Below are 26,734 nucleotides of genomic sequence, written 5' to 3'. Positions count from 1 at the left end.
GTTACCGGTATTCCTGCAGCCATGGCAGACAGTAGTTTTTGTCTCCATCTGTCCTTCCCTGTCACTGTCCCGTCCTCCTGCTTCTCTGGCTGCAAGACAGACGGACAGGTTACACACACACACACACACACACACACACACACGTACACACAGAGCCACATTCATGCATAAACATACAAAATACAAAAACATATGCACATTTACAATAGTCGCTGTGAAATTTGTCATTTCCTGGCCCAACCTCAATATTGACCTCCTTCTGTCTTTATGTATTTTATTATAAACATGATTGTATTATTGTATTCATAATCATATTACACTGCTTGGCTCACAATTGAGACATCAGCAGCTATAGCATATATCATCTCATCACAGTTATTTTCTAATAATATTAACATGTTTTTCATTTCCTATCAAATACAACTTTTAACATTTCAGCTGCTCTCATAATTTATCAACTGATGTATTTAACATAATATTACAGTAGCTTTCTGTATGCAAACTAATAGTAGAAATCCAAAAGTAATAATGATCAGACTCATATATTTTTGTTTAAACTCCGATCCTTCTGCAGTTCATTTTATGACCCATTATTTTGTAATGTGTCTTAGTGTTGCTAAATGTGTCATGTATGATAGTTCAATCTGCTTATAAGTTCAGTTTAATAACCTACAAATCGTACGCGACACAATTATAATGTATAACACAGAGGCGCAAAATCACACAAAGCCAGTCAGAATATAGACTTGTGGAGGTCATGCTGTAACTGTACATAATCAATCTTTTCGACCAAGTCCTTTAAATTAAATCACAAAATATGTTGTTAGTGTGTAAGATATTGTTTGTCTTTGCTTTTTTGTACTGTCAGAAACTTAAATCCATTTTATGACCTGACAAAGCTATGGTTAAGGCTTGGTCAAGTTTAAGCACAAAAATCACAGAGAGGGATTATAGTTTGGGTTAAAATTACTACTTTATTCCATGGTGAGGGCACCTCGTTGTCATGGTTACAATAACAACCACGTGGTTAAGGTCAGGGAACAATCTTGCTTGTGGTTAAAAGAAACCAACACTGATTGTTGGTAGGAAACAGGAGAAGAACAGCACCTTCGCCAACATTTTACTGACCCATCATCCACCCCGACCATGCGGTTCCATAATTACATCTCTCTACTTCCTTCTTTGCTCCCGGCGGACAAGAGTCATAATTCCTACGACCACTAGAGGGCTTTGTCACTTGAACATAATCATTTGGGGATTTGCTGAAAGTCTGATTCTGTCATTTTTCTTGGGAGGACAGTCTCTTTTGAATTGCCTGTGGAGGAACTGAGTGGTTGTTTTTGCTTTTGTTGAAACGCAACCAACAGATGGCGCATACTGAAACACCTGTGGGATCCTTTGGGTTTCCTATTTTTATTCCATGGATCAGGTTTTGCAATGGTGTGACAGTGATTCTGTATCATGTGAATTAGTTCCTGTCTCATTCTGGCTGTGGCAGGAAGCCACGGCCAGGATTCAATGTGATTGACCCAATTTACAGAGGAAATCTAGATCATTCCTAATCACTAGATCACACTAATGTCTGCCGCACGCATTGGAAACCAAACGATCAGGATCATCGGGAACCATCTGAACCTCCAGATGGTTCCATCAGGAACTTTCTATTTGCTTATATTTAGTGAAATCATGTGACATAGTACTGTTGACAGCCAGGTCTCACTGAGAAAATTCATATTTTGTTCATATGCTATTTCTATGGAAGATTTAAAATGCCTAAATAAAAACAAGTCGCATGTCTTTTTTATGTACAAATTTACTGTGTCATAATTAAATGAAAAACATATGGTAGAAGGAAAATTATTTAGCTTTTTGTCTTGAATGAATTAATGTTTTTCATTGTGACATGAATTTTCCAGGCCACATTAAAATCAGATCACAACACAGAAAGCAAAGGCCCTGTTTACACCTGGCATTAACATGCGTCTCAGGTGATCCAATCACAAGTGGACAGCCTTAAGTACAGGTGTAAACGCACCCAAGACACATTGAGGACGCATTGAGATCCAATCACTCAGACCACATTCGGAGGTGGTCTGGGCCGCATGTGACCACATTCATTTAGCAGTGTAAGCACAATGTGTCCTGGGCCACATTGAAGGGCCACCTACTCAACTGACGTCCTCTATTTTCCTGCAGAATAGGCACGGGAATTGCATTGCTGCCTCTCAGTCTGAGAACCCTCCGTCCAAAGCTGTGTTTAGCTTGTTTGATAACAGGATAAAGAAATGTATTATTTTGTTTTTACGTTTTTCATGTGAATCAAAAAAACATAATCCACCTCTCGTCTTTTCCTGTTTTCCCCGTGTCCCTAATCCCATTTCCTCATCAAATCAACAACTGGTATAGAAATAAAACCAAAACCAGAAAATAACTTCTAGCTTCTTCTAGCTTGTCTGTCTAAAAAAATATTTCAGAAGCTAAACGTTGCTGGATAGTTTCCTCTGTCTTGTCAAGTTGATAACTACAGTTTTTAGTTTTGCTGCGCTGCTCGACATAATGAGCTCAGGATTTATCAGGAGGACAGCTGCTTTACTCCAAATAGTTTCACTGTATGAACCTGGACTGTGTGTGTAGACTGACCTATTGGATGTGTAGAAGAACACAGAACATTAATTAACATCAGATCCTGACCAATGCTGTTGGCGTGTCAGTATATGAATGTTCTGATGCAGCGCAAGAGCAAATCAAGCAGGATGAGCATTTGAAATTTTGTGAGGGGGCAGATTGCATTGTATATTTGTTTATCCTGTTATCAAACAAGTTGAACACAGCTTTGGACGGAGGTTACACAGACCCTCGGTGATCCCGCTGAAATGATGTACGTGTTTATTTGGATATAGAGCGGGGAAGTGAGATCCGATCACAAGTGGTCGCTCAAGACACATGTGGAGATGTATGTTCATGCCAGGTGTAAACAGGACCAAAGTGAAGACGTGTAATGTTTTTCAGTGTTGTCCAGCAGAGAGCAGCAGAGAGCTGCCAGTACTTAAATTAAAGCGCTGTTATTACTTTTCCTGAGGAGGTGCAGGGGAGCTTTTAATTTTTTGAGATGGAGAAGCACTGTTCATGCCAAAATGAAAACCAATCAACTATCCAATCACTGCTTTGGGATCGGAACCATGGGCATAGCTCATCAGTGCAGGCATGAGCTGTTGGCAATAAGTTACATTTGTTACACTTAGAGGGATTTTCACTGCACTTCTGTGCCCCAAGCTGTGATTGGACAGCTGATTGTTTTTCCTTTTGGCATTGATAATACATCTCTGTCCCAAAAAATAATCAGCTCCCCTGCACCTCCTCATGAAAACTAACGATGGTGCATTGGACCTCTATGCTGCTCTCTGCTGGACAACACTGAAATGTAATACACCTCTACAGTTTAATTAATCATTTAACAATTTATTCAGTTATTAGACAAAAAGCTAAATAAATATGCTTTTAACAGACTTTTCATTGCATTATGGCAGTAAATGCATACATAAAAGGAAATGCATGAAATAATGTGTATTGCATTTCATTTATTTTATTTCTTTGTTTGATTTGTTTTAATTTAGGCATTTTACATCTTCCATATGTAACACACACACACAACCACACATACACACTCAAGAGGAAAAGGAAAACAGGCTTTATGTGGTCCTACGAGCTTAATAGATGGTGGTTTCTCATCTTTCCTACCTCATTCTTTTTCTTTTTTTTCTTATTTTTCTGCTTCCTCTGTCTCTTCTGAAGGAGGATGGTCTCATATTTTGGTCTGGGGTGTTCCTGAGGGACAAACAGGAGAAACAGTTGACTTTGGGTACATATGTGTGAATGCCTGTGTGTGTGTGTGTATGGTGCATATCTACATTTTAGCGCAGTCTCTGTACAAATTACATTCATACTGGACAATTCTGCAGCAGATGATTTGTTCAATGCCAGTGTGTCCTTTATGTGTCCTTTAAAGAATGACACCAATCTTTCATTTAGCAAATGCATTATTTTGCTTTACTTGCTATGCTGGGATATTGTAGAAATAACATTTTTTAAAACTTTGGCAAGACATTGGTACTGACCGATCAGAAACATTGTCACTGAGTTTAATCTGTTTTGCAGAATCAACCACGATCAAAGTTCTATCTTGTGATATAGTTGGCACATTTGTACCTGTGTGTTTATATGTATCAACTATCTGTGTCTATTCACACCCGCATTAATGTGCGTGATGTCTTAATGTGCATTAGTGTGTTTTTTGCGTGTGTAAATACAGTATCTATATATACCTCATCCTCCTCGATGCCTGTCAAATCCCAACTGAAGCTCAAACTGATCTGACGACGCTTCCAGTGCTCCAGGAACAGCACCGCTACACACACAAGAAAACAAATGTCACACAAATCACAAAAATGTTGATTACAGTCTTTATAATTAGCATCATCTCTTAAATTCACAGTATACAAGATCATCTTTGGCGAGGACAAATCACAGTATGCTCCTGGTAATGTGGGGCAAATACGGTGCTACACCTCAGTATTTGAAAAAAACATTAAAAGGTTAGACTATAATTTGTACTGCAAACTGCCTTTTCAGGTTTCAGCTTTTTAGTTTTTTCTCTACATTTCATCAATCTTTATTGTGTGTCATTTTAGCCTGTCACTCCCAGCAGGAGGACCTGCTCTTGAGCTGAAGGAGATCATAAGATATTAATGAGCAACTTCACATTCAGCCCGCCTGTTCACACACACACATGACATATGCGTATGCACACACATAACCTTACCCCACAGGGACATGAAGATGGCGAAGAAGACGGTGGCAGGGTTGTCGAAGAGGTGTGAGGCTCTGGCGGTGCCGCAGGCAGTGCTGAGCTGCCAGAAGTCACATGCTCCGTCACACAGAGGGCACATGGTGAAATTGAGACGTTCATCGCACATCTCAAGACTTAAAAGGGAAAAGATCAGGAATAATTATATGTGACAATATTAATGCTTTAGTATTGTAGAATTTAAATGATGCATTAAATCTAAAAACAAATGTACAAAAACAACTAGAGTTTCCTTTTGCAGACCCTTGTGTCTGTTACAATCAGCTATTAGAACTGAATGGAACTTTTAACACACAACCATAATACAAGCTTCTCTGCTTTGACCCTATTCATAGTCAGTGTAGGCTGAATTATCAACCTTTTGCTTGATGACACACTAGCACACACACACTGCCAGCTGTACCTTCTGTGTTCCTCCCACACAACCCTTACTAAAGCCAGTTTCAGCAGGTATCTGGGCAATCCCAGTCTAGTGTGTGTGTGTATGGGCCTGTGTGCATACATTTAAACTGTGGTAAGCATAGGAGAAATCCCTCTTTTCTTTCTTCATCTAGGGTTAGATATCATGTTGCCTTCAGCGTTTAGCTTAGTTAAAATCAGGAGAAATGTCATTGAAAGAGCAGAGGATGCAGTAGTCATTTGGGCTGTTTTTACGGGTTTGTGTTAGTAGTGTGTCAACCAGACATTTCCTTTTTATTTTTATTGAACAAAGTAGTTGTGTTATGTCAAAAATGTCATATCTCGAAATGTAGGATTTTACAATTGTTTTCTTCCACAAGGGAAGATGTGATGCAGTTTGTAGTGAAACCTGGAACTTCTACTGAGGCTTTCCAGTGTGTGTACATGCATACGCACAAACATGTATATTACCTGGGTATGTCAGTATTCACAGTTGCCACCCCATAGCCAAACACAATGATTCCCACTATGGAGGCTGGTACCAGCAACTGAGTGTAAACACCGAGCCATGCAAAGTACAGGCCGATCTTCTCCCCAAAGTACTTCCTGTGGGGTCAGAGGTCAGGGATTATAAGGTGAAAGCTACAGTGGAGATCATGGTTTTGCCATAGTAGAGAATTAAGCAACACGCAACACAGGTATGAGAACCCTAATGATGTTTTTGATCCTAAAGAAGAGCAAGTATAGTGTTAATGTTTAAAGTGAATTTTAATTCACTGAGTTGAGTCTTCGGGAAGCACTTTCTTAGATTTGTTTACAAATCACACCTCCTTTGCTCGGACTGGTAGACTTAACCATGGACTTCAACCTTAACCATAAGCATCTCCATTCGGTGGTACTTGCTGGGGGCAGTACACAACAAATGCTACGTGAGACTCAGGGCTCCTTAAAGGACAGGTTCACTATTTTCCAAGTCTGTCTTAAAACAATATTCAGGTGTCCATATGAATATTGAAACACATTTTGCTTGCTGTGATCATTCCTCCTGTTCAAACTGGCCATTAGAAGATCTCTTCCAAATGCATTTACAATGTAAGTGATGGGGGACAAAATCCACAGCTTTCGTTTTAAGCAAAAATGGATTTAAAAGTTTATCTGAAGATAATATAAGGCTTCAGCAGTCTGAGTTAGTCAAATAAAGTGGATATCTTTCACCATCTTTTTAGTAACAAATTCCTGAATTTGTCTCAATGGACAGTGTTTTTCCTGTTAAGCTGTGGTGGAAGGATTGTCACAAAAAGAGGGAATTTGGCAATAAAAACACATTAACTTTAAAAGATATTGACTTTATTTCACTAATTTGGACAGCTGAACCCTGATATTAGCTTCAAATAAACTGTTGAATATATTTTGGAGTGGAAAGAGCACTGTGGATTTTGTGCACCCCCCAGATTTGGCCATTTCTATCAATGTCGATAGTGAGCTACAATAACCAAAATACATTGCAATTACTGTAGTAGTCTGTTGCAAATCAATCATCTTGAGTGAGATAAAACAAAAATGTTAAGCTCCAAAAAAATATGAGTAACTGGGGTGAATGTCACATTACCTGACAAGATCAATGGGCTGGTACTTGTAAAAGGCTGAGTATCTGGCCCACTCTTCATGCAGAACCTGATTACAGACAGGAAACAGAGAGAGAGACAGGGACAGAGTCAGTGTGGGTGTATGTTGTCATGTTGTAAGTTTACCAGTTGAAAATCAACACACAATCGTCAGAGGCAGAGCTGATCTGGAGGCAGAAATAATCTGATTGGTTGAGGTAAACCTCAGTGGATGAAGCCAGAGAACTGCAGTTTAAGTAACATTATCCTGAAGACAAGTGAAAAACAGAAAAAGAGAAGGAAGATTATGAGGCCTAGCACTCTTGATGTTGAGAGAATATAATGTAGCCACAATAAATCATCTATAATCATGATTGAATTGATAAAGAGAAAGTTGTTATATATAATTTTCATTCATATTTTAACCAGACAGTTCATTGTTTGCTGTTGCTGTTTTGCTATTGTTTTTCAGTGTCCCAGTTTTTTTGCTCCACTCTTTAAAGTCAGTTTAGAGTCAGTCTGGGATTTTTTTCTGCCCTTGGAGCAGCTCTGCCTCTGAGAAATGTTTATAGAACTTAAACTCCAATCTGTGACAGTGTTCGACAGATGGGAAGGAGGAGCAGTCTACGATTTTTTTTTTTTTTTAAAAAACAGAGAAAAGATAGGAGATGAAGATAACACAGATGAAACCATTTTTTAGAAATGCAGAAGTGTCCTCTTTTTTCAGCTGTTGGAAGTTTAAAGGTGGCTTTTTAAGTGAGATACATTTCTTACAGCATACTAAATGTATCACATTCAAAGGATCACTTCCAAGCTTTTTGTAGTTTTTTGTGGAGACAGACAGATGAAGATGAGAAAGAGGAGAAGAGAGAAACACAGAGAGCAAAGGAGAAAGTCATAGGTGAAGAGAGTGACATGAAGGAGGAGTCGGTGTACCTGTCTGTCGTTCCTCTCTTCAAGGTGTCCGATGACCTTATAGTCACCCTGAGGAGCGAGAGGAGAGGGTGAAAGGTGGAGAGAGGGAGCGCACACAGGCAAGTACACAAAGAAACACCTATAATGGTCACCACACTGTACTCTTCAGAAAACATTTAGAAATGCACGCATTAACACACTCACACAGATACATTTTGATACCCAATAGGTGGGTTTTGCCTGTTTAGGTTTTTATTACTATGAACCATTTTTCAAAGCATTCAAGCATGCTTTCTCAGCTGTCAATCACAGTCTGTCAATCCACACAGGAGTCTGACTGTTTACAAAGGTGAGAAACATGCTATTTAGCTGAACTGCGATCTTTGACTGAAAATAGAACATAGGAAAAGAAAAGGCTAGCGCATGTTGAGTGAACCTGCATGGCCCACTGACTCCATCCAAACCTTAGCTAAAAGCAGGATTGTACTGTTGCCAAAATGCCAAATCGATTTGAGAGTCAACATTTGCTTACTTTGCCAGCCTGCTCACCTAATGTTAGCTCACTGATGGGACATGATTCGGCTGTGGCTATGGCTGTGAAGGAGCTGAATCAGAGTCGGCTGTAACATGGGGGCTGCTAACTCTCACACATTGACCATGAGGCTCACGCAATTGACACTTTTGAAATGCCCTCAATCTAAATAATCTAGACTAGTGCAGGTGGCTGTTGGTTAGGTGGTGTAGAAATGCAGGAAATTTGTTTTGAATTACAATTTTTGTCTGGGGACCCACAGACCCCTCCGCCAATTATGTATCTTTCTAAGTTTGCTCCCTCATTTTAAGACATATCCAGGCTTCCATGGCGATGGATGACCTATTTCAAGCAAGCCTCCCTGCTCTGCAAGTTGAATATTGTAGTGAAATGAATAGAAAGCAATGGGAGCCTCATGGGAATCCCAAACCACACATACTCACATCGTGAATAGGGAAGGCAGCGTCATATACACCTTTTGCTATCAATGTGCTGATGCCTGGAAGAGAAAGAACAGAGACATACTTAAGGACAACCCTACCAGGGAATTGTAATGCCATTCAAATCATCACTGAACCTTTTATGTACCTTTTATACAGATCATGTATCCTCTGGTAGAAGACATGATATTTTACCCTTTATTTGACTTGAAACTTGAGTGGGAGGGGAATGTTTTCCTCCAAAAATAGGTTGGGCTGAAAAGTGAGTTTGAAACTAGAAATTCAAACAGCCGGTGAGGCAATAGTTGAGTCACTGGCACTGACAAACAACTGTGTACACATTTACACTTATACCCAACTAAGGAGTGGGTTTACACCAAATGGCTCCAAGATGCAGCATGAAATAAAGTGGTAGTCCTTGTAAATGAGCGCCTTCTGTTATTTATCTTACATCTAGTGCTGAAGACTGCTCTACTTTATTGATTCCTGAAGATGACATCTCACTAGTTGAGATTCAATGTCTTGCTCAAAGACACTTCAGCAGCGTGGAATTGACCTTGGATTTCATTAATGGTAAATAAATTTCTCCAATCATATAGCAGTTCCTTATTGTTACTGTCTGAAAATTGAACTTGTGTGTTTTTTTCATATTCATTTTGATCATGGAGGCTAAAATTCAACAGAATTTTAGTTTAATTTTGGTCTCCATGACCAACCCAGGTATTAAAAAGTGACTTTGAACAGTAGCTGTATCTGCACTCCATTAGGCCATACCCTGCAGCCTGCACTGATTTAATTCTGTTTTTCAGTGTCAGGCAGACTGGGATTAGGTTTGACGCCACTTTTAGTCTTTCGAAAATTTCATGTGGGAAGCGATGGCCTGACCTGTGAATGCAAGGGCGGACATTGACACATCAGATGACCTAGCACACAAACCTGACTCTTTCATCAAAGTAATTAATCAATTAATTATCAGTGCCTCAAAGGGGACAGGGAACTATGCAGTGATTAGCCGTGCTATTAATGAACCTCACGACCAACACGTACTCACTCACGCACGCACAAATGCATGAATGCTCAACTCAACCAGCTCGAAACAACCACAACTCCCAGAGGCCCCTTGCTTCAATCTCAGCCTGACCCAGGAAGTATGACCCACTTGTAGAGGAGATGGAAGAGAGCAACAGAGACAGAAGGAGCGGGCTCTGTACATGTGTGTGTGTGATAAATGTATATACCAAGAATGAAGGGGAAAGAAAAAATAGAGGTTAAAGAGATGCAATTCTATTTTCTCTCCCCATCCTTCCCTGCAGCTCCACCAGTACCCGCTGGCTGAGACCTTCTGCTGTGATGGGCAAGCCAACCAGACATATGGTGGACACTGGAGCGTCATATGGGCCTCATATATGCATAAGCAGCTGTTCTCAGCATAAAGAAAGATGAAGGTCTGCACACTGTAGCTCCCTTGGATGCAGTTTATTGAGACATCCACCAGTGACATTTTGAGCTACATGCTTTTCTTCAGACAAGGTCTTTCTTTTTTTCATTATTTCTTTGGTCCAGCACCTGTTTGAAGTTTATTGGATGTGCGCGTCTACGACACTTTTAGCTGTTATCAGCATGCCATTAAAATCTACAGATATATTAACGCTAAGACCTTAATTAACCTGAGAGAACAAAATGCTAAATGACTTGCAGTTCATGGAGAAAATCCCCACGGAGATTAAGATGTCTGTTACAGACAAACAGCGGTGCACTCATTTTTGAATCAGGTTGAAGTCTTTTAATGTGTTTCTTAGTAATTTGAAGTTTTAAGTTTTAAAGTAAGCTTGGACCCTTAATTGCTCATGTCCCAGCGGACATCAGCGGTTGCAGGAAGTGTTAACGAGGGTAGCCTCTTTCTAGTAACAGTCAGATGGGAGCAGGGTGGTGCCAGAATCTAAACAGGCTCTGCCTGCCGTTCCCAAACATTTTAGGGGTTTAAAAAGATGTTGGTCTCATCCAGTTATCCAATCATTGCACTTCTTTTTTGGGTTGCTGCACTCCACTTTACTTCACCTCCCCACTGGACTCCCACAAGGCATATCAATATCACCTCCCATTTCACCTGTAGTCTATCAGACACAGTCCAGGTGTATTTTAGTGTTTAAGTGCAACCATGAACTGCAACTGATCTCTGACTTCACCCTCAAGTGTCAGACCTGAAGATGTTACACAAGTGTTCCACTACACCTGCTTTCACTTTTTACTCTTTAACCAATCTTTTTAGTCATTGTTCATACTCATCTTCATATTACATGACCTGTTGCAGAAATGTTCATTTTCCAGGCTGTATGAGGTTTTGAAGAAAAAACTCCCAATCCAATCAAGTTTCATGTTTCAATATACTCAAACCTTATATCGACTGATACCTTGAACTACTTTTGACTTGATGGTGGATGTCACTGTGATCTATGAATGAATCGGTCCAGGCTCATAAAGCCTTGTTATTGACCCCAAACAAGCAACTGCTTAAGCATGTTGTTATCCCAGTATTTAGCATAGTGATACATGACCTTTCTTGAACCTCTGCTCTTTTTAGCAAATTATCCCAGTACATTCTCAAAACGAGACTGTTTTTAATCAGTTATAGGCCAACATATTTCAACATATTTCGATGCTCATACCTACAGCAAGCATATCAGATCCAGCATAACTCCAACTGGTGTCGTTCATACACAGACACACACAGCCTCGCCCATTAACTGTTTGCTATTCTCACCTATGGTTTGACAGGTTCGTACACACACTGTCCGTCTCAGGATCTCGTACACCTACGAAAGATGTGAGACAGTTAAACTGGAGATATAAACTAACTATGGACAAAAAAACCCTACAAAGGAGAAACAGATAAGATATGAATAAACACTTACTATTCGGCCCCTTGTGGCGTTGTCAAAGAAGGTGTCTTTAGACGTGATGTGGTACCTGAGAGAGGCACAACCAAATAATTAAAACACTGTGTGAGTGCCAAATGATTACATTGTCTGTGTGTAGATCTTTATGCAAGCAAGTAACAATGTTAACTACATCTCTAGCACTAGGATAATAGCACTAGGATAATTGGGAATCCTATTGGTCAATTGAACCTGGCATAGTAGTGTGTGCGTGTGTATGTGTGCAAGGATGTTGGTGTCTGTGACAAACAGAGAGGAATATTTCAGTTTTTGTCTCACAGGTGAAGCTTGTCCCTGGAGAAGCAGTGTGAGAGAAACTTGGTGCTTCCGTGGTCCTGATGTGGTACTTTGGGCTGGAAAGGCTGGTTCAGTTTCCTCCACACTGTGCTGATACTAGTGCTGAAACCACCTTCCTCTTTAAGTTCATAACTCTGATGAAACACACAGCACAGAATTATTCAGCTTATTACACAGGTGACTTGCACTTTTGTCCAAAGTACCTTACTGTTCTAGAAAAAAAATACATTTTTAACATTGAATGGCCCTGGAGATATGAAACCCTGATCCAGTACTAGTAATACTATTAGAATAAGGCTGATACATTCAGACAGCACATTGGACTTCACCCCAATATTCTTTTCTGAATTTTTTTCTTGACGTTAGTGGCTGTAAAAATAAGGCTTCACTGTTTGTGGGGGACTGTCACCAAAACCTTTACCATTAGTGTTTTTATATTGCTGAAACATTTTCTGCTATCAAATATCTGGATGTGTGCTGTCTATCTTTGACCACTTATCCACAGAACTAACGTGAATGCTGCAAAAAACAACTGCAATAAAAATAAAAACTTCTTTATAGAGGTTCTGAGATCTTACCGTCTTGGTGGGAACTTTAATCTTGAGAAACTCAGCCTCACGACACAGTACCGGCCAGGGCGCATGGAGACGGGTGAAGCTGGGGCCATGGGTTTTTAACTGAAAAGCAAAATGTAGAGATACAGTATAATCTTTAAGTTAAAAAAATGCAGTCTGGACACTGACAGGAAAAGGAACTTTAAGGGATAGGTTCACAATTTTTCAAGTCTGTCCTACATGAACACTGAAACTGGTTTTGCTCGCTGTAATCATTCCTCCTGTTCATACTGACTGTTAAAAGATCCTCTCCAAATGTGCTTACAATGTAAATGATGGGGGACAAAATCCACAGCTCTCGTTTTGAGCAAAAATGTATTTAAAAGTTTATCTGAAGATAATATGAGGCGTCAGCAGTCTGAGTTAGTCAAATAATGTGAATATCTTCTACAGATGGTTTTACTAAAAAAATCCCTTGTGTCTCGTCAGACAGTGTTTTCCTGTCCAGCTGCAGAGGAAGTATAGTAACAAAGAGAGGAAATTTGGCACAGAAATGGCAGTAACCTTGAAAGATAATGGGCCTCATTCACAAATATGTGCATAGAAATGTTCTTACTTTGCACACAAAATAAGTGCGCATGCAAAATTACCATCAGATTCATGACACACGACACCAGCCAATTTTGTTCTTACCACTGTGCATATGTTAGTGAATCAGAAACATTATAAATTGACAGACTTGTGCTCACTATCGGTAATTAGCATACTACCACACCCCCATTTCTCTATATAAGGAAAACTCTTTTGGAGTAGTGCAGCAGTGGAAAGAAAGTGTCACTCTTTGCAAAGAGGGCAGTGATGGTAAAAATGCAGAAAAAACTTTACTGCTAGTGAAATGCAAACAATAGTTTCAGAAGCAGAAGCCAGAAAAGGCAGATTTGGCTGGTAAACATGTCATTGGCACAACCGTTTGGAGCCTTATTTTGAATTCTGAAAGCAGACCACCCCTCCCTGTGCCACTACTGAACTGTCAGGCTGTGAGGAACACTAAACAGACTGCTGGTTAACCAGTTGCATATATCACAGCCAAATCTGATGGGGGATATTAATCACTGTCACATTCCAATATGGACATTAAGCTACTGTCATCTAAAAGTGGGAACAGGACCATTTTAATATATTAATAATTTCATTACATTTATGATGATGATTTATGGATTACAAAGTCTTAGCTATTAATTTCATAATTAGCAAATTAATTGTATTTTTAGCAATTTCACACTTTTAAATGTATATTTAGGCCCAATCATTTTTTAAATAATTGTGGTTCTAATATACTGTTTACATTGAATAAATATTGACTATCATTTTTTAAGACTGTGGGACATTTATGATTTGTGCGCATGCATGATCTAAGGCACGGTTTAAGCACAGACTTGTGCATACGCACTGTTTGTGAATGAGGCCCATTGTCTTGATTTCACTCATTTGGATGGCTGAAGCCTCAAATAAACTTTTAAATGCATTTTTTGTCTACGCTGTGGATTTTGTCCCCCATCACTTACATTGTAAGTGCATTATGAAGGAATCTCTAAATCATCAGTATGGAGGAACAGGAGGAATAATAAAAACAAGAAAAACATGCCAATGTTCATTTGGGCACATGAATATTGTTTTAATACAGACTTGAAAAATTGTGAACATATCCTTTAAAATATTTATGCTGTCATGTTATGTGGTCAGAAGAACATTGTACTGCAGCTCGGTTCATGCTGTGCGTATAGCTAAGTAAAAGCTGTTAATTGGTCATCCTTGTTACATTGCACTTAGTCATGTATGGTAAATGGTAAATGGACTGTACTTGTATAGCACCTTTCTAGTCTTCTGACCACTCAAAGCGATTTTACACTACAAGCCACATTCATCCATTCACACAAACATTCATACACTGAATGGGTACAGGGGCTACCATGCAATCTCCCAACCTGCCCATCAGAGGGAATTAACCATTCACACACATTCACACACTGATGGCACAGCCATCAGGAGCATGTTGGGGTTCAGTATCTTGTCCAAGGACACTTCGACATGCAGACTGGAATCAAACCACCGATCTTCTGATTAATGGATGACCGGCTCTACCTCCTGAGCCACAGCCGCCCCAAAGTATGCAAGCTTTAACAATGGAAGGATTATGTGTATTTGTGTACATCAACATTAGCGTGTCTTGGCCAAAGTTTTCCACCAAAAAGTTATTTTTTATACTCTGAATTTTTTATGTTTTGGGAATTATACTACCAGATTGCTTGGCTTATACTACCTGTTGTATAAAACAGAAAATCCAGACCATCTGTTAGTTCTGCTTTGTAATCAAATGTAACCAGTAGACTCTGTTTTAGCAATGTGCTGCACTTCGCTGTAGTCAAATTTCCTCTCAACTGCTTTTATCTCTAGATCTCAAAATTGGCCTCTGGAGCTGCAGCTCAACATTTCAAATGGCACAGTACTCCACGATCCAAGTTATCCTTTACATCCGACACCCAGACACATCCAATCCCTGCCATCGCCCTGACCCACTGAAACACTTATGCTAACCAGTTTGGCCAGCAGCATGACTCTGGTGTATAAAAGATAGATGCAGCCTCTGTCGCTCAGTCCTAAAGCAAAGCCCGGAGCACTTTTCTTCACTGCTTTGTTGTTGCAGCTTGTTCCTCACACATTTGCTGCTTTTTCTGTTCAAGAGCCAATCAGCATCTCTTCCAAACAGAAATAATGTATTTATTGTATGTAAAATAAAATCCTGACTCATCTAGCCTGTTCTGCTAATGAATAATGGTCCATTGCCCACACTGTAATTACTGCCTAATTTTAAGATGCATTAACAAAATTTGCTAATTGCTGGCTACAAATAGCATCAAGAGGTATGTGATTAAATTCTTAATATCAAATAACAACCCTGCTCATTTAGAACAGCAGTGAAACTCTTCTTCCAGAATATATGTAGCAGCCGTTACGGAGCTGGTCTTCAGTGCGAGTGAGAGTGTAACCAGAAATAAAAGAGAGCAACGCCAGCAGGGGACGACAGCCAGGTAACCGTACCCTCCTCAGACCCCCATCAGCTTCTGTAAGAGGGGGAGTGAAAAGAGAAAGGTGGCATGGCAAATGATGGAAACCTGAAACGATTCCCTTTCTCCTCTCTCGACTCCTACTCTCCTGACATCTTTCACTCCCCCTCAACCTCCCACACCCCCACCCCTCCTCATATATATTACTGTACCTTCTGCTACCTGCTAGACACTGTTTCACTGACTGGTTGACTGACTGGCTGACTCATTTAACTGTCATTCTTACTCCTCTTATATTTCATTATCTTCTGTCTCACTCACATCCGCACTGTCTTCTCCTGTCCTGAGAAACAGTGGAGCGTGGAGCCAACTGCTCTTTTAATGAGTGAAATATTTCTTGTACAACTTATTATACTCACAATAAAAATGTTTGTAGGTAAGTCCAGTTTTATTTTAACTTCTATTAAAGACAATCTGAATACTGAATAAACTCAATGATGCATGGGGTTTGAAGCCTGATAATAACACTGATTTATTTATTTACTTTTGGCTTTTTTCTGCTTGGAAGCAGTTGTTATTTTACTCTGACCAGTTAGCTGTGAGTGACAATCATTCAAGCTAATTTCAGTTGACACAGTAGCTGCAGTGTAGCTGTTGCTAAGAGCAACTTACGTTTGTCATGTCGATCAATGAATTATGCAGATTTAAGAGTTGTTATTTATGTTATAAGACCAGTTACAACAACCTGTATCTGTGTCAATCTCATTCATGGTTGTTGTCATTTTTGTGGCCAATTGTTGAGTCATCCAACCAGGGAAACAGTCATCAACATCAGACATATTTGAAACACTAATAAACTGGAGATGAGGGCAGCTATTAGGAGCTAGTAAAAGTTGCAGCGAAAGTCCATTATGAGTGCACATTTTGTAGAAGTGAATTGGTATGAAAAAGTTTTAAGGAGGAAAAACCTCAGTTGAAGTTTTCAATTAAAGAATAACTGCAACTAGTCTAATAATCCAGCTCACACTACTGGTGACAACATGCTCTTCACAACCTGTGCAGCAGTGATGTACCATGGCAGATTAAACATATATCTTAATATCATTACTGTAAACACAAAACATCAAACACAACTGTTGAACTTTATCTCATACAGTAGTATTGTGAGAACAAGTGGTTTCTTCAAATTATATGACATTTCCCACATTGCTGTTTCCTGCAGATTTACCTAAAATCCGACCGGGTGACTCTAAATGTAAATCTGCAGAGTAGTGATAGCTACCAGTCTTCTCAGCAATAGTCTTGTTAGTTCATAATGTTTATTATTAGCAATGATTTCTTTATGATATGTTAAAGTGCTGATACCTTGCTAATACCCTAATTAGCTCCCCTCCCTCACTTTCTTTTACTCACCTTCCACCACCATCTATATGTCACCCTCTCACTCACAATCCTCTGCTCCCTCACCCCTCTTTTTCCTCCTCCTCCTCCATCCCTTCCTCTTTTCCTCGTCACCCTCCCTTCCCTTCTTTCCTATCGCTCTATCAAAAAGGATATAAATACCTTTTAGTCTGGAGAAGGTTAATTAGTATAGGGATTTCCAATTAGCTCTTTATCTCTGTAGGGGGGGTAACTAGGACGCAGCCGGGGGCATTTTTAGGTGGGTGTGGGGGGGGGCATCGAGTAGGGGGTTCATCAAATAGGAGAGGGTGATCGGTTGGGCAATAGAATGGCTGGGTAGAGAGTGAAGCTGTGAGTGGATAGAGAAGCGAGGATGTGAGAATGAAAGACAGATAGAGACAGAGGGTGAGAGGGAGATGAAATAAAATGCATCACAGAGAAAGATAAATTAAGACAGAGACAAAGAGAAAAACAGCATGAAAGGCAGCTATAAGCTGAAGTCAGTGAGGTGGGGGAATGGCTGTGAGGGGGTTGACATTAAAGGATCTCCTACAGCTCTGCAGGTGGTCAGATGTAGGGATCAACCTGGATACACATTTACCAGATATACAACTGCAAGCTACCTGTTGCATCACACAAATAAACATCCATCTGAGCTGATCACTGGAGTAGACTAGTACTTTTCTTAACACAAGCAGCAAAATCTGCTGCTATTTATTTCTAGATGATAGATGATCACAAGATCATGAGGAGGATTTATTGCCCGTGTTGAAGACCTTGGTCTGATATTGGTAGAATACCTCATATTAATATAGTGACACATTCACACATTGAGTCATAAAATGTTATTTTATGGACAAGCCTAGGTACAAATAGTTTGAGATGTCACTTAAATTTATGCGATGCAGTATGACATAATACAGTATTAGATTTAAGTGAAAAGGTTTATGCAGAATAGATATAAAGTTCTTCCTTACTAAGATTTCATCTCTAATCAGTACCTTGAAGTTGTTAACTGGCTGACACCATTTTTAGTTTTTAGCCTCCGAGTTGCTGTGCTTAGGCTCTCATCTCTTTTAATTCACACCCTCAAAAAAAGTTTCTATTTCCTTTTGATGCCTTTCAGTAACTGAACAATTTGTTCAGGGCTTCAATTTCCTGGTTTTCCTGAACAGTCAAATCTAACTTGCCTATAGGTGTAAATGTGTCCGTGTCTGTCCAGTTTTAGCATTGCACATTTAGCACATTCAGTAATTATCAGTATTGTGATTAGGATATTTTTTTGGGATTATTAGCATTTCCCTTCAACGCAGTGGTGTGAAGGACTTGAGCAGGCAGGTGTAGTACAGAGGAGTGTGTCTCTTAAACACTTTGCAGGGAGAGAATCATTCTCTAACAAAGGGAGATCTTACTGAACACTTAATCCTGCTCACTCTGTTTCCCGAGCCCCTACAGATTGAACTCTTTAGAAGTCCCAGCTCCACTTCTTGAATTAACGTCTTCCTGTGATTTAATTAAAAGTGTTCTGTGAGAGGATGTCCCTAAGAGATCAAAGATCAACTCAATAATCCTCAGACACATTCAACAAGTTTGATATTTAAGACACTTTTTCTAGAATGCAATTAATCTGACGTCAAATAGATTGGACACAAGCAGGGTACATTTCACAGCCTATTAACAGAAAGACAGTACTTTGGGTTTGCATACTTTTATATGAAATTATTGTTTTTTATCATCATTAAACCATTAATTAGCCATCATCCACCCCATGCCCTGTGTGCCAGTTTTATCCCTCTAGAGCTACATCAGACAAAATTTATATGGGAACAAAACACCAGTTTACTCACTCAAAATTGCAAAACAATGTTTCCAATTCCCGCTAACTGATCCCCAATCATGTCGCTGCCATCAAAACACCAGCTCCAACAAGACTGTTTGACATGTGTCCCAAAATATTTGTCTAAAACAATAAAAAAAAGAGTGCAGCAGCACTTTTTTGTCATCATCACCTTTAATTTCCATATTTCAACCTGCTGTAACTAAAAAGCCAATAAATAGCAGATTTGTAGTGAATTAAAATTTGAGGTTCATCATTCATACCAGAGCCAACCAAGCTCTTAGATTAACCACAATCCCTCAAAAAGCACTACAGTGTCCATTAAAACCTTTTTGGCACACATTTAATTCCCCCACAAGCCAACAGGTTGACAGTTACTGCATTTCTGTGATGTAAATTAATTAATTTCAAATTAGAGACTCTATTTCCACTGCATCATTCTGTGCAGATAAAATCCTTTTTGAAACTGATACCGTATGAATTAGTAGATTATGATATTTTAACTTTGATTTGATACATCACTTTCTATTATTTTGGACTTTATATTGGATATGGATAACTTGTTTTCTATTGTGTGTATGTCTCTAATTGATTAAGCGAGCAACCAACCTACAGGTTTTATCAGACGTTGCCAGCACCTTCTAAAGCCCGAGCTACACACTGACGGAGGGAGTGTAACCACGGTTGTCAGTCATTTTGTAAGAGTATCCCTCACTATATTCAAATGGGGGGTATTGGAAGGCAAGTCTTCCTCTTTATACTGACAGCTCTCAGCAAGCAGATTCGATCGACCCCTCAATCCATGAGATAAGGAGCTATCAGTCAGTCAGCTAATCTCATCCTGGCTTAGGCTCCATAGCCATACTGTCAACAATCTGATTAATACTAGCCTGCAGACCACACGCACTGCCAACTGGCTGCCTGCCAGCCAACACACACAAATGCTCATGCACACACACAGTCACATGTATTAATCAAAATAGGTATCAGGTACTTTAGTATGTCACGGCAAAAGTCCTACAATCTTGCATTTAAACTGCAAATAATTCTTCCCTGACCATTGTACCCCACTGGAACATACTGTTAACCACACTGTCTCACTGTTCTTGTTTCTAATTCTTAGTATTACAGATGAAAACAGTTCACAAAACTGCAAGACCATTCCTTGCAGCTTCCGACAGCTGAACCAATACTTAATTTTGTCAAATGAGTCCTCTCAGTTTTGGAGCCAAAGTGCATCTGTAGTTCATTTGGTAACAAGTGGAACTTTAACAATAACTACATTTGTGCAACTCTGTGGCAGGAAGCCTGCAGGCCCACTACAACAACACAGAGCACACAGACTGTGTGTTCTGCCAAGCGCCTACTACACACACACACACACAAACCAAAAGCAGTACTAAACTACACACACATTCACATACACACACATACTGGTTGCTATGTAACACACAATCACAGTGAAGCAATTTGTACATGTCAATACAAAATTACCCCTTTCAGGGTAAATTAGTAAATCGATACAAAGAGGTCAGTACAGCAGCTGTGTTGGCTACATTGACTAGAATTAAAGTCTGCCAGCTCACATGAAACCATCAGGCCCTAGTGTGGAGTCCAAATCCAAAATAAACAGAATCCCAGCTACATACACGAGGTGGTAGGCACAAAATAACAGAAACATCATATGAAAAAAAAGAGTTTAGCTTGAAAGAAGCTAAATCACAATTAGCGAACAGCAGCAAAGGTGATCCTTATTCAGTAAACTGCCACTTAGCAATGTCAATCAGCCGTAAAGGAGGTCAGAGAATCAGCACTTTGAATGTGAGTTTTCCAAGCAACATGAGCAGGCCTCAGATAGGAGACACAACTGGATTTCTATGATGTGAGAGGAAGTAATTATATTTGAAGAGACGATACAATGAAATGCTTTTCAGTTCACTTCAAATGCTCCAAGTTCCAGAACTTTCCATTAGGATTCAATGATGCTTGCAATAGAAGTGTTTCACATAATCGTGTTTTTCATGAAGCCCTTTACAGTATATTTGCTCAGCTATATGTTTATGAATGCTATAAGCTTGGGACATGCAAACACTGTTCATGACAGAGCTGCTACTGGTCCTGTAAATTAGCTTGTTGGATATAGTTTGCCCATACAAAACAATCACAAGTCTTCACAGTTTAGGTTGGCTGCATTCAACACAGATCCATCACTACAGGCAATAGATATTGTTGTTAAAGGTTTCCTTTGTCTTTCTGTAAGTGTTTCTGGATGAAGGAGCAAGGCTAAGTGACTCATCACACTTGATTTTTTTTTCATTGCTCAGGTTTGCAGGTTTTGTGCAGCTTGCACGAAGTTATGCATTTTTTGTGTGTTGCCCTTGGATACAAGCTGTTTCTGACACAGAGCTCTAACATTCAGTCCGCCTTTTCCTTTGGTGAGCTTCAGTTTGTCTGTTTCAAAGTTTGTTTGACCTGCTATTCTGCTTTTATTTTCCACATTGTGCTCACGATAATTTTTACCTTTTTGTGGTATCTGTTTGTACACACATGGAAAATGGTTTTATTTATTTGAGGCTCCATGTCTTCTTTGTCCTGAGAGCTCAAGGGGTCAGGGGACCTCTAAACCAGAGTCTATATAACAGTGAAAGGGCTCACACATTCCAGTCAAGTTGAAGCCTAAAAACTGGAAAACTAAAGGAACTGTGTGAAAACAAGTTGGGGATGATTTTAGGAGCGTTTCTGCCCTCTGGTTTTTTGTAGGAAGTTTTAGAGCTAATGTCCTGTGTTGACACCTTGCAATATGGGCCCCAAAATCCACTGGAGGAAGGGAAAATAGTCTGTTTTTTGGTCATTTGAACAAGAGGTTAATTTTCATGTAGTAGTGTAGACAATCATGAGAGGTGCAAATGCTTGGACCTTAAAAACATGATTTGATTACTGACTTTTGAATGCAAAATGGTGCTTTCTGTAAGCAAATTGACCCAGAAATTAGATTTGGATGACTGTGAAATGCCATATGCATGAAAAAATGTGGTAAATTAAGACTACTTAATGATCATTTATATTAAATGATCAGATCAGAAATATTTAGCTTATATGCTGTAGACTTCAACTGAGAAGGCCTAATTGTACATCATATTCTATTGACATACAGTACAGTTGGATATATTTTGTATTGTACTGTTGGTTTTAATTAATGTATCTGCACTGTGCTGTTGAGACAGGTGTATGTCTTGTGCCTTTGACTATGAGCGTGGCAGCACTTTGTTTGCCCTAAAGCTGATGCACACTGATCAACAGCATTAACTAAATGATTTCTCTGGGTTGTGACGCACATGCTCTGTTTTCCATGTAGTGTTTCTGTTATTCTAAAAACACTGTATATAAAACGGACACGGGAAATAAAAGATGCATTTTAACGTGTAGTGGACACATTCTCGTGACACAAGGTTCTTGCTCGTGTAATAGGCACCTTATATCCTTAACAGCACACCAAGTCTCACCCACCTCTTCCCTCTACATCTGAACCAGGTTCCTATGTAGGCGCTCGCCCTAAATAGCTAAAGACAGTTACATCAGATCATGTATAAAGGTCTATCCTGTAAAGTCAGTAAAACCTATAGCATGTAGTCAGAGTATCAAACCATGGGATGTTGACATTACAATCTTGATTACCACTACAGGTATTGTGATAAAAATGAATCATAAATTGATCATCTTTATTATCAACTTGTGTGAAGACAACTAGAATGAGTGTTCTAAATTAAATGTTTCTTCTTTGTCATTGGACTTGCAAAGGAACATTATGATGGTTTAGCATGATTGTGACCATTGCCTCCTGATGGTCTACTTAAAGCTGCACTAATCAATATTTTTATGTGAACAATACTAGTCAAATGTGTCATGTGAAAGGTGTCGCTCATAGTAACAAACTCACATAGAAATAACAACTGATGCAGCAGTTCCCCTCAGCTCTAGCATTTTAATGTCTTTTAGCTCATTGTTTCGGTTTGCTGATCCATATCCAGCCATAGCAGACAGTAGTTTTCTGCAAAACAACTCCACTGTACAATACCTGCCCAGTTCGTTACAGCAGACTAACAAAGTTAGCAACTAGCTAGTGAACAAAGTGCAGCAGTACAAGAGCCAGATTTTTTCCTCAGGAGTTGTTGGAAACAAAAAACAGAGCTAAAAGCAGAGCAAATATTGGATTTATCAGGTGGCCAGAAACACAACTCCAAATGAATGCAAATGTAGCCGCGTGTCTGCTGAATATGTAAAAGGGTAATTGTTTACCTAACATGTTCGCCATATCAACTAAAGTAATAATGTATTTACAGGCTGCATTACCCACAGGTGCCAAAAAATTCAATTGATGCAGGTTTAAGAGCATAATTAATTGTTAGATTAATAAATTACATTTTCCAGTCCGGACAACAACAGGTTTCAGTTCATGAAAACCTGACATTAAAATCAACAGAAAATCAACATCCATCACAGTGACAATTAGGGCACCTATAATTGTATGACAAAGAGGTTAACAGCACTGTAAATTTTTGAATCATATCAATACGATGCATTGAAGAATGGCTGTAAACACACTCACATCTCTGTCTCTCTCTATCTCCAGGCCGGCCTCCACCAGATTGGCTTCAAACTCCTGTCTGATCAGACGCATCTCATGGTCAGCAGGCTCCGTTGGTTCGTTCTCTCCCCCACCTCCAAGCTCCATGAACACCTCACCAACACTCACAGCCTCCCCTGATGGAATGCCGCCTCCTCTTCCTGCCGCCACATCCGAGCCCGCCGATGGGGGAAAGTTGCCATTGGAAACAACAGATAGTCGGTCTTGTGAAATTGAGGTGCTGGTGGGAGATCGTAGGGAACTGTGCCGTCGCTGATGGAAGACCAGAACATAGTCAACTTTCCGTCGGCCGTCAGCGAAGTAAAGGCCTTCTCCACTGACCTGTGGACTTGAAGCTGAACTGACGACCTGTAGGGAGCCGAGAGAAGTCAAAAGGGAATGTAAAATATACAGTAAGTACATGCTAACAGAGTGGACCTTGCTAGATATCTACACAAAATGTAAGTTGAAAGTTTCTTCCAATCACCTCCATCATTTGTTTACAGCAATAATATTAAGGTATCACACTCAATTTAACATATACAAATTGTTGAAAGACATCATACACAGCACCTTTTAAGCAGCAGTGAAGTTATGTAATAAATGTTTGAATGAATTTAAACATCTACTGCACTGTCAGCACACGCAAGCAGAAGTGGCTTTTGGCAGGTTCTCAAAAACACTGAAGTGAGAACCTTCAACAGCAGAGTGGGCAGTCAGCTCACCTTTGGCAGTTTTATTCTTTATTTAGACCGAGGGAAAGTAGAGAGGAGACTAAACATGGAGGACACAAGAGGGAAGCTCTATAGGCTCTGGGCATGATGGGAGAATTTTAGACTTACTAAATGCAGATTTCCTTACTGCGGTAATCAGGAGGACAGGTTCCTAAAAAATACTGTTGTGCATCTGTACCTAACTATCAAACTAGGTGTGTCATAACACACAAACAAAAATGACAACAGCGCTAATTTTACATTTTATGTTGAATGTTTTAGATGGAGATAGATTAATAAATTGACTATGAATAACCTTATCCATAGGTATAATATAACTAGAAAATGCATTTCCTGTCGAAAATGCGTGTGAATGCTGACGGCTGAAATAAATCTGAAATAAAGTATTGCTGAAAATATTACAGGCTTTTTCAGCATCCTGTACAACTTTTCTGAATTTGGTTACCATGGAATATTACATTATGGCAGTTAATAAGTAGTATGGTGGTGTTTCACTAATGGCCACAAGGTGGAGCTATAGGTGCCATGCGTCAATATGTCGTGCATATTCTCATGGAGAACTTGTGTACCAAGTTTCATTTTATTGAAGACAACAGAATTGTAGAAATATGTTATAATGTTACAGTAGCGCCCCCTGTGGACAGAATTGTATCAAATGTCACACACTTATGCACTGTGGCTGTATGTACAACATTCCCAAATTTGATTGCAATCGACTTTAGCATTGAAGAGTTATGGCCCCTTAAATGCATCAGGCCACGCCTTCAAAATTTTGGTAACCTATTACAGACAAATAGTAAGTAATATTCAAAAACAAACTCATACGTCATATTCGGGCTCATCTAAATATGGTATGCACCAAGTTTGGTGAAGGTTACATGAGATATGTGCCAACAGAAGCAAAAAATGTGTTTACCAAAGAATCCAAAATGGCGGACATTTTTCCGGGCACAAATGGGCGTGGCCTATATCAGTCTAATCAGCTTCATCCGAGGAATACAGTATGCAAATATTGTTTTGCCACGCCTCACGATTTATGAATTATTAGCCAAAATGCAAAGCACGTAATAACTGTCCACATGGTGATGCTATAGGTACCATGTTGTCCCATGCATTTCCACATGGGACACCTGTCCATGAAGTATGAATAGCACTTTCAGTTTTTGAGATATCAACTTTTAAACATTCCTCCCATAAACGTTCCAGTATGAATTTTAATATTTTATTAAAAATTGGGTTATATAAAATCACTGGAATATGCTAGAAAGAAGAAAAGTCATAGCATAAATGTCCTTAAAGGTACCATTAAACATAAAAATACCAGAAACCATTCAAATATCTTTGAGTAGTTTCTGGTAGGGCCCTATTTCAAAGATATTTGAATGGTACGGAAGAAAAAATAAAGATTTGAAGAACAAAAGTGGGAATGCTTGTCAGAATTCACACTAATAAACATCCTCTTGTTCAAAACCAGATGAATTGTTTTGACCTGACGACTCTTTAAAGTGCAACATTTAACCAGAAAAATACTAATAATGGATTGAACATGAGTTCAAGTTCATAAGTTTTACTCCAAGCCACTTCAATGAAGAAACAACCTACACGAAACCATATATAATGCAATTCACTTACATACATTTGATGGATAAATAGATGATTACATGCCACGTTTCCTACATATTAGCTTAATTTTTATAGATAACGCTCGGCTAAAACAGGATAAATGTCAGCGGAGGTGGCTTTATCTTTGTTTCAGAATTCAGAATTTTTTTTACCTGTGTGGGTAAAAATATCTCGTTGCCAAATGATTATGACAACTATTACAGCGGGTCGTTCAGAGGACGTCACCACAGATTGGTCTAATTCTATCGCTTCAGAGCAAACAGGTGAGGATAGGTGAGGATAACTAAACTCAGGGCTAAGAAAGGCAGCACTGTGGTACTCACTGGGATCTTGTCTTCAGTCGGGGAGGTCTGCATGCTTTTGCGCTTTAAAGACACACAGAGAAGTAAAAGGACAAGAAGCGCATGAGTGAAAGTTGGCGGTTTTCGCAGAAAAAAACAGCCCGATTCACCATCACCACCTTCATCCCCATCATCCCCAAATGACACCGGAGGTCACTCCAATTAGTCCACAGTCCAGCAGGAGCGACGGCTCATCTGCAGCAGGTTTCATTGTTTTGTTGAAGGAGAATCTGTCAGATTTAACAGGCTGCGCACACGGGCTGATCACATGCTGGTGATACCCATCTATCCAACTGTGCGATCTGGAGGCTGCCTGCGCACCGCCGGTGCTTTTGGCACGGGAGTGTGCCACACTGTAAAAAATGTTCGTCTTCAATATGTTTTATAGTCTTGGCGCTAAGTCTCAGAATGTCGTTTTAATTACAGAAAATCAACGCATCTCTGTCAAACTGGTGAAAAAGTCAAATGATTTTCCGTGTGGTTTCAACAATTTTTAGGTAGTCTATTTTGCGCGATGCTCAAATCACCCTGACTGCTACAAGCTGATCTGTAATAAAAGGGGAAACTA

The 26,734-nt window shown here is 39.5% G+C and overlaps 1 protein-coding gene across 1 annotated transcript in view; it reads right to left on the bottom strand.

Moving 5' to 3' along the window:
• Positions 1 to 26,489, bottom strand: part of ano2b (anoctamin 2b) — a 64,858-nt gene extending 38,369 nt beyond the window's left edge. The window contains exons 1-14 of the mRNA XM_067581808.1: positions 26,149 to 26,489; positions 23,451 to 23,837; positions 12,566 to 12,664; positions 11,970 to 12,121; positions 11,667 to 11,721; positions 11,516 to 11,567; positions 8,758 to 8,813; positions 7,804 to 7,851; positions 6,873 to 6,937; positions 5,735 to 5,869; positions 4,820 to 4,980; positions 4,323 to 4,405; positions 3,739 to 3,825; positions 6 to 89 (exon numbers count right to left, since the gene is read on the bottom strand). Of these exons, the coding sequence (XP_067437909.1) occupies positions 6 to 89; positions 3,739 to 3,825; positions 4,323 to 4,405; positions 4,820 to 4,980; positions 5,735 to 5,869; positions 6,873 to 6,937; positions 7,804 to 7,851; positions 8,758 to 8,813; positions 11,516 to 11,567; positions 11,667 to 11,721; positions 11,970 to 12,121; positions 12,566 to 12,664; positions 23,451 to 23,837; positions 26,149 to 26,181 (1,497 nt within the window). The 5' untranslated portion in view covers positions 26,182 to 26,489. The remainder of the gene's footprint in view (positions 1 to 5; positions 90 to 3,738; positions 3,826 to 4,322; positions 4,406 to 4,819; positions 4,981 to 5,734; positions 5,870 to 6,872; positions 6,938 to 7,803; positions 7,852 to 8,757; positions 8,814 to 11,515; positions 11,568 to 11,666; positions 11,722 to 11,969; positions 12,122 to 12,565; positions 12,665 to 23,450; positions 23,838 to 26,148) is intronic.
• Positions 26,490 to 26,734: the final 245 nt, after the last annotated feature.

This window comes from Thunnus thynnus, chromosome 23 (genome assembly GCF_963924715.1).
Source record: "Thunnus thynnus chromosome 23, fThuThy2.1, whole genome shotgun sequence".
In the NCBI taxonomy this organism is placed as follows: Eukaryota; Metazoa; Chordata; class Actinopteri; order Scombriformes; family Scombridae; genus Thunnus; species Thunnus thynnus.
The sequence above is the reverse complement of the archived record's forward strand: the minus strand, read 5'-3'. Positions and strand labels throughout refer to the sequence as shown.